The sequence below is a fragment of the Pseudonaja textilis genome, chromosome 3 (genome assembly GCF_049901715.1).
Source record: "Pseudonaja textilis isolate UNSWEBS1 chromosome 3, rPseTex1.2, whole genome shotgun sequence".
Classification (NCBI taxonomy): domain Eukaryota; kingdom Metazoa; phylum Chordata; class Lepidosauria; order Squamata; family Elapidae; genus Pseudonaja; species Pseudonaja textilis.
This window is the reverse complement of record NC_141992.1, coordinates 19,954,438-19,967,386: the sequence shown is the minus strand read 5'-3', so window position 1 is coordinate 19,967,386 and position 12,949 is coordinate 19,954,438. Positions and strand designations below refer to the sequence as shown.

Below are 12,949 nucleotides of genomic sequence, written 5' to 3'. Positions count from 1 at the left end.
CCGAAGGCTAAAAAAGTAGCAGGCACTGCCTAATCTCTGTGACCTTACCCAGATACTTTCTAAAGTAATTTGTCAGGATTGTTCCTCAAGATTCCTCTTTTGTCAAAGAAAAACCTTTGCATCTTCAATCTTTGAGCAGGACATCTCAAGTGAAGAATGCCTTATTCTGGGCAGTTATTTTGCACCAAAGCAGTGCAGAACTCAGCTGACCCTTTTTGTTCTCCCAGCATCTTAGAGCTGGAGAAGCTTCTTTGTTGTAACTTTGAATGATCACTGAATGAATAGATTATAAGTGAAGAATTACTTGTACTCTAAAGCCAACTGCCAAATGTTAAGAAACACCGTGTGTGTGTGTGTGTGTGCGTGTATGTACATATAATATATAATTATATTATGTATATATAATATATAATTATATATTAAGAAAACATGTATGTATATATATATGTGGATCTTTGGTTATTCGGGTTTTCTCCCGCGTAAAATTGGAAGTATCTAGGCAACGTTTCGATGAAGTCTCATTCATCATCTTCAGGCTTGTGTCTTCGGCTTTGTGCTTCTTGGAGTTATGTGAGCTTGCAGCTGCTTCTTCCTTTTAACTGCTAGTGGGGGTGATTATTATGTTTTTCATATACTTATGTTTTTATTATGTTTTTCATATACTTATGTTTTTATTATGTTTTTCATATACATACGTACATATTCACGTACATATGTATGTATATGAAAAACATAATTTTGGGCACGCAGTTTTGATCCAACTCAACATACCTCCATCCTCCTGCATAACTCTCATTATCCCTCTATAGTTATGACTGTAACTTTTATTTTGAGGCAAAAGGTTTTTCTTGTTCCAAAGGTGCTTTTTCAAGAGGTAACTGGACTTTCTGTTTTTCTTTGAAGATGTTTTGGCTTCTCATTCAAGAAGCTTTTTAGAGCTGAAGAAGCTTCTTGGATGAGAAGCAAAACATCTTCAAAGAAAAACCAGAAAGTCTTGTTGCCTCTTGAAAAATCACCTTTGGGACAACCATGACCTGGAGAGACTGAAAATCTCCGTAGACATCCAGCATGTTAAGTGTTGCTGCTAAAATAGCTCCCTGTTATTAAGGTTTTATATGTTCATGTCAGTGGCGGGATTCAAACATTTTTACTACTGGTTCTGTGGGCATGACTTGGTGGGCATGGTGTGGCTTGATGGGCATTGCAGTGGAAGAGTACTGTAAAATCCCCATTCACTCTTCAACTATTCCATTCTACTCGTTTTTGAGAAGACACACCCACAGAGAATGGGGCTGTCTTCTCAAAAAAGTTGATAAATAGCATGAATCATTGATAATGGTCTTTCTTTTCTGTGAACCTAAATCCAGATCTGTTTGACTGCTGAATGCCTAATATCTTCTATTCAGTGATGGGAAAACTAGTATTACATACACAAGCTGAATACAACTATCAGCAAGGAATTCAACATTAGAAAAACTAATATCGTGGCATCCGGTGCCATCCCTTCCTGGCAAATATAAGGGCAAGAAATGGAAGCAGAGAGAGCTTTTTATTTTCCCAGGTTCTAAGATCACTGCAGATGGTGGCTACAGCCATGAAATTAAAAGACACTCACTCCTAGGGAAGGAAGCTATGGCAAATCTTTAATATTCTTTAAATCTTTTAATACGGTGTATTAAAAAGCAGAGAATCTCCTTATGGACAAAGCTGTGTATAGTCAAAGATATTGTTTCCCCAGTAGTAATGTATAGCTGTGGGAAAGGCTGAGCACTGAAGAATTGATGCTTTCCAGTTGTGGTGTTGGACTGCCAGGAGATCCAATCAGTCAATCCTAAATGAAATCAACCCTGACGATTCTTTGGAAGGACAGATACTGAAGATGAAGCTCAGATACTTTGGCCACCAAATGAGAAAAGAGGACTCACTGGAAAAGACCCAGATGCTGGGAGAAATTGAAGGCAACACAAGTAGGGGATGGCAGATGATGAGATGGTTAGATAGTGTCATTAATGCAATGGACAGATCAACGGAGAGTAATCATTTCTCAAACAATCAATCATCAATGATTATCAGCAAGGAGCATTTTTTTTAAACCACAGTTGGTCAAATTCAACTTTGCCAAGAGGCAGGGATATATTTATCACATCCTCTCTCTGAATAGAGCATCTGCGCCAACCACGAAGGAACAAATTTTCATGTCAACACCAGCCTTTGCCCCCCCACCAAACAGAGGCAATTATTGCTAGCCTGGGCTCTTGAACAAGACATTAAACATACAAAAGCCCATGTCCTTGCTGAATGCCTCTCCTCCCGCCAGAGGCTCTTCATTTTAACAGACAGACAATTGTTCTGGTGTTCTAGAAGCACTTTACACATGCACACTCTTCAGTGGAGAGTGCCAAACTCCTGAGACCAACATGCAATGAAGAGGAAGTGGCATCAGTTAGCAAAACCACAAGATAAAGCTTTGAGGGATATCAGATCCAGTAGAGTACAACACTCTTTTTAAACACAGAGAGAACAAGACAGATTTTATACATTACACACACACACACACACAAACACATTTCAACTCTTCAGTCAGTGTAGCAGCTGTACCCGTCTTCAAACTCTTTCTTGAATAATGTTAGTAGGGGCATGTACTTCAACACAGAGAAGATCAAATTTCTGAACTAGAATTTATTAATAGATTCTTCTCTATTTGTTTAGGATTTAGAAGCCCAAACAGATTGTTTAATTTGGAGTTCCATCCTATGTTTTTGGTGGTTGTGCACATGGCTACCTCAGCTCAAGTGTTGCAGAAAAAGTAGCAGAGGTTTAGGAGATTTCTAGAACCAATGACAGTGTCTTGGATTATTAAAAAGGATTTATAAACTTTTTAAAAGTGATTCCTCGGTTAAACAAAAAGCAGAACTTGCTGCTGCCATATGTTCAATCAGTCATTTGACAAGTGCTGAATCTCAGGACCAGGAATGCAATATGAGCAGGTTTCCTGGCTTTGCATTGATTTTGCAAATAAATTTCTACATCTCTGTAATGCTCTGTATGATTTCAGTCAATATGTGATTCCAAGGCTAAGAAAACAAATAAGGATTTCATATTGCGCCTAACATTCTCTACCTTGCCACAACCTCAGGTCATGATGGTGAATGTTTACACAATCTGCTTGGCTAAGGAAAATATGGGATAATAAGCAAATGTACCAAGATAGCTGGGCTCACTTATTGCATAATATGGTTGTATAACAAGCACACACAAGTAATCTGAAAACCTTAGGCTAGTGGTAGCTACCTTTTTGGGCTCCTGTGCTGAAAACTGCATGTGCACTCATGCGTGTGTACACGTGTGCCAACACCCAGAAGGCAATGCACCCCACCTCCTGTGCATGCATGCACAAAACCTTCCTCTCGCTGCACCCCCTTACCAAAAATACCAGAAGTGATGAAACGGGCCTGTTTTTCAGCCTCCAAAGGTTGCAGAGGTTTCCCTCAAGCCCCCGAGAGGGCAAAAATGACCTCTCCCGGGCTCTGGAGGCTGAAAATGGGCACTTCCGGTATTTCCGGAAGGCCGATTTTTCAGCCTCCCGAGGCTGCAGAGGTTTCCCTCGAGCCTTAGTGTTGCATTCACTGAACTGACGACAGTTCCCAATCCGGTCTGTGTTTCTGGTGGGACCGCCGATCGCTCCCATTGGTTGATGCCGTTTGACAGCTGGCTATAAAAGGAGCTGTCAAACGGCATCAGCTGTTGCCGCCAGCTGACTGCTTGTTAGCCCTGGCAGCCATGGCACCCCTTTATTCATTGAATAAAGACTTTTCGCTGTTAGCTCTGTGTCTGCCTCATATCTACCGCCGCTCTACAACACTTAGAGAGGCCAAAAATCAGCTGGGACATGCACGCATGTGCAGTGCAGGTAAGTTTGGCTGGGGCTCACGTGCCCGCACAAATGACTTCTCATGCCACAGGTGGCACATGTGCCATAGGTTCATCACCATGGCCTTAGGCTTTTTAAAATGTATTTATTTATCATATTTGTATAGCCGCCCATCTCTCATGAAGGTATAGGCCTTTGCATCAAACTAGCTAACTGCATATTTAGCAAATGGTGACTAGAGAAATCATAGTTTAGCATGATGGGTAAGCCAAGCTAATTTTGTGCATTGTTATCCCATGATATTTCAACTCTGAATTTCAGTGTTTTATTCTGAATACTGGCAAAAGCAATAGGTGACCTCAGATGCCTGAAAGATTTAAGTAAACAAGAGCAAACTTATCACAACTTTCAGTATGTCAGCAACTGTTTCCTGGAAAGCCAGAATAACTGGAGGCCCAACGTTACATTGATATAAAGTAATTTCAGGTAGCAACTAAAAGAATCATTGAGAAACATGTCTGAGCTCAACAAAATAAGTTTCAAAGTGTGCAAATTATCACCCAGAAGTGCAGCATATATTTCAAATGTAATCATGGATGTGAATAAAGCCAATTTTTAAAGCATACAAAGGACCATCTATGAATAAAGCTCTTATAGAGAAAACATTAAAATAAACAATTTCTTATGTAAGATAGCTTATCAACAAGATACAAGCTGCACAAATGAACTGAATACCACTCATCTAGATTTACAGTAAGAAAATAATTAGCTTAATTGTGCATCAGTTACTACAGGAGAACAGGAGAAATAATGTTCTCGCATATAAATGCAGGAAGCCATATTTACATACAACTTTAAGTATTGCACTTACTACCAAAGTTACATTGACCATACAGATTACACACTATAAAAACAGTGGAATTCCTTCCTCCAGTTTTCATTCAGTTCTTGGAGAAAGAGATGTACAGATCATGCCCACAGTGGTGGGATTCAAAATTTTTTACTATCGGTTCTGTGGGCATGGCTTGGTGGGTATGGCAGGAGGATACTGCAAAATCCCCATTCCCTCCCTATCCACTAACCTGCTTTCCAGCTCCGTTCTCCTGTGCAGGGCAACAAAAGAAGACCCAGCCGATCAGCTGGGACTCAGGAGGCAGAGAATAGATGGGGGCAGGGCCAGTCAGAGGTGGTATTTGCCGGTTCTCTGAACTGCTCAAAGTTTCTGCTACTGGTTCTCCAGAACTGGTCAGAACCTGCTGAATACCACTTCTGCATGCCCCTGTGTAGGATGATTTACATGACTTCCAAGCCTCACGCTGGAGGAAGGAATTCCACTGTTTTTATAGTGTGTAATCTGTATGGTCAATGTAACTTTGGTAGTAAGTGCAATACTTAAAAGGGATGTAAACATGGCTTCTATTTATAAATGAACATATTTCCCTGTTCTCCTCCTTAACTGATGCACATTAAGCAAATATCTTACTGTAAATTACATGTGGTATTCAGTTCATTTGTGCAGCTTGTATCTTGTCCACTTTATACTTCCACAACTTGGGTAGGAAAGCATTGGACAATCCAACTGTGCAGGTAGTCCTCAACATACAACCACACATTTCTGTTGCTAAGCAAGACAATTGTTAAGTTCAGTTTTGCCCCATTTTACAACCTTTCTTGCCACAATTGTTAAGTGCATCACTGCAGTTGTTAAGTTAATAACATGGCTGTTAAGAGAATCTGGAATCCCCACTGACTTTGCACGTCAGAAGGTTGCAAAAAAATGGGATCCCATGGCTGTGGGACACTGCAACCGTCGTAAATGTGAACCAGTTGTCCAAATTTTGAGCAGTTTTAAGTGTGAGAAACAGTCATAAGTCACTTTTTTCAGTGTCGTACCTTTGAACAATCACCAAAAGAATTGTTGTAAGTTGGCTACCTGTATTATCTATCCATATGGGATCTTGGACATTGCCAACTGGTTTTATTGTCCATCAGCTACAGACCAAGAAGAAAACTGTGGAGGTCCCAAAAGAGCTGCCTTCTTCAAAGACTCACAGTTGGTCTTCTTTGCTATGACATTGATTATGACAGTAATCAATGTCATAGTAAAGAACACTTTTAAGGCAAGACGCTATGTATAAATCCATGTCATTGATCCAGAACTTATATTCCCCCTCCTTTAAAAAAAACAGATTTTTAGGGGTGAAGGACAAGATATTTCCTAATCCAGATTATTATTTCAGCCTTGTCCATCTTAAACATGTTTGGAAAAACCCAAAGCAACAATATATGAAGTATATTTAAGGCAGGGTTGGGGGTGTGTGTTATATGTGGAATATAACTCCTTATATGTGGAATATAACTCCTTAGGAACTCCTTATCATTTCTCAGCAGCGTCTTCCTTTTTCTTTTTTAGAATTAAGGAGGAGGCTCCAACGGTGTAGGCTTAAATGTAGAAATGGTGGCTGGCTTCCCACAACAATCTAACCTCTAAAACCCGGTTAACAAAATCAAGTTAACTCAGTTTAAGAACTGAGATGTTGCAGAACCATCAGCCATTAGTTTGCATTGTATGATGGCTTAAAAGTATGTCCTGATTTAAACAAAGTTAGCAGCTGGGATCCTGCTATTCTCTGCATTCCATTTTAGTCCAGTTTGGTTTGTGGTTCAAACCGAAGCAGTGGGTACTCAGCCACACACTTAGAGGGCACATTGAAGCACCCTGGCCCACACACCACACTCGTAACCATTTTGTCAAACCAGCAACAGAAAATAACACCTCCAGTCCAATTACAACTTTCTTTCTAGACCACAAAGAGCTAATCTCCCCATCTTCTCTTCTCTGGACATTTTTTAGCTTATTTGATTAGGGCGGGTATCAAACTGAGTTAAAACATCAGTACTGCTTCAGCTCTTATAACTATAAAGGTAGTCCTTGACTTATAACCACAATTGATCCTAAAATTTCTGTTGCTAACCAAAACATTTGCTAAGTGAGTTTTGCCCCACATTTAATTATCTTTCTTACCACAGTTGTTAAGTGAATCACCACAGTTGTTAAGTTAGTAACACGGTTGTTAAGTGAATCAGGCTTCCCCATTGACTTTTCTTGTCAAACTTGTCACAAAATGGGGCCTGGGACACTACAATCATCTTAAATATGAGTCAGTTGCCAAGCCTCTGGATTTTGGTCACATGCCCATGAGGATGTTGCAATGGTTGTAAGTGTGAAAAATGGTCATCGGTCACTTTTTTCAGTCCCACTGTAACTTTGAATGTTTGCTAAATGAACTGTTATAAGTCAAGGACTACCTGTAGAACCAGAATATGTACTCCTCCATCAAAAGAAAGACAGAAAGAATCAGAGTATATTCATGAACTGGAATAAAGCATGGTAACAAGGTCAGCCAATGAATAGGCATAGCAACTAAACCAGCCAATAAGGAGTGTTTGGAAACTGAAACTAGAAGTAGCCTAGGCATGGCTCTATATTAAGCTCTGCAGCTCTGAAGTGATGTTAAGATTGGAGTCTGTCTATTGAAAATGAAACTGCTTCTCTCCTCTGCTGTGTGTCTTGCTCACCTGCTGAACTAAAGTGAAATTGATGTCTGTTTCTGAGCTCCTGAGTTGCTGTTGTGCTCTGAACCTGTAACATGTCTGCTTCTGTTTGAGTTTGTTCCATGTTGAAGAAATCTACAACTGGTATTGTAAAATTTACTTTATATGTTTATAAAGAAGGTAAATGAAGCCTCAGCCATCTGTGTTTACTTTTCTGGTGCTGAATTTACACTTCATTACTCTGAAAAGAGAGAAAGAAAGGAAGAGAGAGAGAGAGAGAGAGAGAAAGAAAGAAAGAAAGAAAGAAAGAAAGAAAGAAGAAAGAAAGAAAGAAAGAAAGAAAGAAAGAAAGAAAGAAAGAAAGAAAGAAAGAAATTCTTGCTTGCAGTAAAGTATCCATGCACTGTACAGAGAATGAAACTAGATGATCTCTTTCCATCCCTTCCATTTTATGACAGTATGATAGACAGGTTTTGATATGTACCAACCAAATACATATACCAAAATATCAGAAGGGAAGATAAAAGAACCAGAATTCCCTTGGAGAATGCCCTCCTCAAATGGAGCTTTAAACTTTAATTTCTATTAAGTACATTTGCATATTGATCACTTAAAAAAAAAGCATTGGAGAAATCAACAGATTTAATGTTTCTGCTTTGGATCCCAGCAATCACATTATTTAGTGCAAATACCTCAAATTTTAAATCCATCTACCACTTAGACTAAACTTGATTTATCCAGCAAGGTTCGCCTTCATTTACACAACTGTAATAAACGCAAGAGAATATTTTAAAACAGGATGGTATCCAATTATCATCTGACTACAATCTCCATCATCCCCACCTACTGTTCATACTGGCTAGATTGATCAGATCGCAAAGTCCTCTCCAAGGACATGTTTATCCAAACAGACTTCTGGGCATACAATTTGACTTGTCTATTGACACTAGTTTCAATTGGTGTGTATGGTTTATTTCTTTTTGGAGATTTTATTTGCCCATTTTCAAGGTTTAATTCGACTTTTGTTTTTATAATTATGTTGTATTGTTGATAGCAGCCTCCTGTGCTCACTTTGGTGGGAAAGATGGATACAAGTTTAATAAGTGGGGAGGAAAGCAGCTTTCTACTCTTGTTTTAAAAATGCCCCATGCTATCAGTGACCTTAGCCTAAATCAACAAATCTCGTGCTCCAACACATTCACCTTTCTCTTACGAATTCATGAACCCAATTAGCCTGTGCCCCTGTATCTTTATAACAGCATAAAGTTTACAATATGCCATCAAACACCTCGTTGAACCAAGTGCCAACTGTGGCAAGCCTCAATTGACCTCCTTATCACAATTCTAACCATGCCAATGAAGAGATCTTATACTGGCGTCACATAACAAAGGTATTGGCAAAGAAACAAACAGTATGGCCAATAAACATCAAATTGGCTGCTTGATTTATGGCACCCCCTGTATGAAAGGCAAGAAGGTGTTTTAGTCTACATGTCTCCAGCAGAATATTTAATCAGAATAGAGCTGGAAGGGAACTTGGAGGTCTTATAGTCCAACCCGTTGATTAAACAGGGGACCCTATATCATTTCAGACAAGTGGCTCTCCAGTCTCCTCTTAAAAACCTCCAGTGATTAAGCCTCCACAACTTCTGAAAGCAAGATGTTTCATGGGTTAATTGTTCTCACTGTTAGGCAGTTTCTCCTTATTTCCAACTTGGTTGTTTCCTTAATTACCCATCCATTATTTCTTGTCCTGTCTTCAGTGCTTTGGAGAATAGGTTGACCCCCTCGTCTTTCAAATATTGGAATACTGCTATCATGTCACACCTAGTCCTTCTTTTCTCTAGACTAGCCAAACCCAATTCCTGCAACCATTCTTCACATGTTTTAGTCTCCGGGCCTTTAATCATCTTAGTTGCTCTTCTCTGCTCCTTTTTTCAAAGTCTCCACACCTGTATACAGTATTCAAGGTGTGGTCTTACTAAGGTTTTATACATTCACATGATATTTCGCATGATTTTGATTTATATTTACACTAGATTTAGAATATTTACAGTGCAAGCCATCCTGGAAAAGGAAATTCTTCCAAATTTACTTTACATACTCAACTATACCAGAACCAAAGTTAATTTTTGCAAAGCTTTCCATACCAAATTTCAAAATGGTTCAAATGTTGGTGTTAAGGGCCAATTTAGGATGTTAGGTGGTATCTCTTTAGCCTTATTAATTAAAAGTTGATTCAGCTGATACATTTACAGCCTGTTCTTTTCTTTAGCCCTTGGAAATGTGCCCTTTTTGTTTTCCCTCCCAATTACAAAATGTCCTTTACATGAGAACAAACGCCTTATTTCTCTGTGTACAAGATGGCATCTTTTGGAATGAAGCTTTTAAACTGTATAAGCAGGCAAAAGAGAACAATTTACCAGTACATGTATTTTTGCTCCTCTTTCGCTTTCAGAAAAACCATCTGATAGAGCAGTATTTTTTAAACTTGGAAACATTTGTTGAAAGCCAGATTGATCTAGTGTAGGAGTTCCCCATTCCTGGGCCTTTGAATGGTACCAGACTATGGCATGCCAGAAATAGGGCCATGCAAACAAGCAAAGCGCCATCAGCAGGATGCGGGAAGCATGCAAAACCATGCCCCCTCTGGTCCACGGAGAAACCTCTCTCCATGGAACCAGTCCTTGATAACCGAAAGGTTTGGGGCTACTGGCCTAGGCTAGAAACCAGGAAACTTTAAGTTCTAGTTCCATCTTAGGCATGAAAGCCAGCTGGGGGGCCTTGGGAGAACCTCTCACAGGGTTGTTGTGGTAAAAATAGGAAGGGGAAAGAATATTCGATATGTTAGCCACATTGAATTGTTTATAAGAAAATAATAAATACAGGATAAACATATACCAATTTTTAAGCTGGAAGGACTTCAACTCCCAGAATTCCCCAGCCAGCACGGGAGTTGAAGTCCACAAATCTTAAAGTTGCCAACTTTGAAAAACCCTGTAGTTAAGCTATATTTAATTATCAAGAGACACGGATGTTCTAAAATAGCCATTTGGATGCAAAACGATTAAGGGTGTTGGAACTGGGATGGCATCATTTGATCTCCCCATCAAATGAGACTTGAAGAAGCTTGGCTTATACCTGGCATCGAAAGTCCAGGGGCTGAGAAAAATACGCTTTAGAGTTAAGGAGAAGCTTAAAGAGACAGAAGCAGGCTGCTTCCACGTTGCCTCCTAACTCAAACAAACATAAAATATAGAATAATAGGGTTGGAAGGGACCTTGGAGGTCTTTGAGTCCAACTTCCCTTATCAAGCAAGAGACTCTATACCAGTGGTGGCTAACCTTTTTCAGCTCCCATGCCGATACTTTGTGCACGCTCGTGCGCACGCCACCACCCAGAAGGCAATGCGTGCTACTGCCCATAACCCCTGCACATGCACGCAGGATTCACCCTCGTGCATCACACATCTTTGCGCATGCATGTGCAATTCCCCCTTGTGCGCCTCATCTCCCTTGTGCGCCTCATCTCACACACGATTCCCCCTCGTATGCAGCATGTCTGCGCATGTGTACAGAATCCCCGCATGCAGTGTATTCCTGCACATACACGTGCATCTCTCACGCACCCGCTCCGGCCCCCCTGCATATGCACGCCAATCAGCTGTCGGGTGGTGGCACATGCACATGCGCAGTGGGCTCTTCTGGGTGACCTCTTGCTTGCCAGGGAAAATGGCTTTGAGTGCCACTTTTGGCACACATGGCATAGGTTCGCCAACATGGCCCTATACCAATGATGGTTAACCTATTTGGCACCAAGTGCTGAAACAGGAGTACGTGCGCACCAAAAAGGTACTGAGTGCTAAAACACGGGAGTGCGTGTGCATGCGCCCTGGAAACTGGAAGAGCAGCACCCCAGCGCGCGCATGCATGCCAACCACCTGGTTGTCCAGTTTCTAATGATATGCACACTCAAAGACCAGCTGGCTGGCGTGTGCATGCACGCTGGGGAGCTGGTCTCCAGTTTATGGCGCTCCTATGTGCACGAAGGACCTGGAAGAGCAACAGGCGACAGCTGGAGTGCCCGGAGAGATGGGCTTTGTGTGCCACTTCTGGCACACGTACCATAGGTTCACCATCATGGCCGTATACCATTCCCGACAAATGGGTCTCCTGTCTCTTCTTCAAAGCCTCCAATGATGGAGCATCCACAACTTCTGGAAGCAAAGCCATTCCTCTGATTATTTGTTCTCACATTTCTACTTACTTCTAGGTTGTATCTGTCTAAGGATCTTCCACACATTACATTTTATCTTGCTACCAGGTGCTTTGGTGCCTTTCTTCTCTGTGGCAACCTCTCAAGCACTGGAAAACTGCTATCATGTCACCCCTAGTCCTTCTCTTCATTAGACTAGGGATGCATAGCTACTTTGTAAGCCCAGGAAAAGGCATGGTTTCTTTAAGGAGTAGCTGATAGGCAGGGAAAATATGCTGATGCTGGATTGAAGAACTCTTTCTTTTCTGGGATCCAAATACCCCACAGCACCGTAAAATACCCCCCACAAAACACAACGTACCTGAACCACAGGATGCCCTCCTGTTGGTGCCTTGACTGCCCCTCGGCTCCCTTCCGTCTCGTAATGAGCACGATGGTGGGGTTTGGGTTGCACTTCAATCTGTAATTCATAGGAGCCCGAATGGCTCGAAAGAGGCCACTCCAGAGGTGGAAGAGACTGAACAGGAATGCTGGGGAGAAGAAAGTTTGGATTTAAGTTAGGAAAGAAAAGAAACTTAGCCAGGGATGGGATTCAAATTTTTTTACAACCGGTTCTGTGGGCATGGCTAAGTTGGTGGGCATGGCTTAGTGGTCCTGTTATTGGCTGGGTGTGGCCAACTCAATATCACTCACATCAAGGCACGCATCTCCTCACCTGGACTCTCATGACTGTGGGGATGCTGCAACAGTCGTAAGTGTGAAAAATGGTCAAAGTCACTTTTTTTCAGTGCCATTTTAACTTTGAATGGTCACTCCACACAAGCAAAGTACCAGCAAAGGAGGGGAAAATAACTCCAGAGAAGTTCCTGAGACAGGAAGTCTAGTCCTGCCAAGAATGTAATAAGGGTTAACGGAGAGGCAGTTTCTGTAAGCAACACCAGAATGTTTCCTTCCTGCCTTCCTTACAGGATTAGGCCAGTAATTTCTTCTAACAACTGGTTCTCCGAACTTAGAATGTTAACAACCGGTTCTAGCAAATAGGTGCGAACTGGTAGAATCCCACCTCTGATCTTAGCCCAATACTTGCACAACAAGGACAGGCTGCACAATAATGACTCAAACAACTGAAAATGGTGTTTCTTTTTCAAAATTCAAGAGGGCTGGATTGACCACTGATTGGCAGGAGATGGAGAACAATTTGCTTAACACATATTAGTAGAATGGATTCTTTGCCTCACCATTTACCAACAATCACTAACTAGGAGCCAAATAAGAACCAATGGCAATTAATTCAAGAAGGATCAATGA

General features: G+C 41.1%; 1 protein-coding gene across 5 annotated transcripts in view; it reads right to left on the bottom strand.

Moving 5' to 3' along the window:
* Positions 1–12,949, bottom strand: part of NFATC2 (nuclear factor of activated T cells 2) — a 191,062-nt gene that overhangs the window by 135,572 nt on the left and 42,541 nt on the right. For all 5 annotated transcript variants that reach the window (XM_087928993.1, XM_087928994.1, XM_087928991.1 and 2 more), the window contains exon 3: positions 12,003–12,171. In XM_087928993.1, coding sequence (XP_087785119.1) covers positions 12,003–12,171 — 169 coding nt within the window. The remainder of the gene's footprint in view (positions 1–12,002; positions 12,172–12,949) is intronic.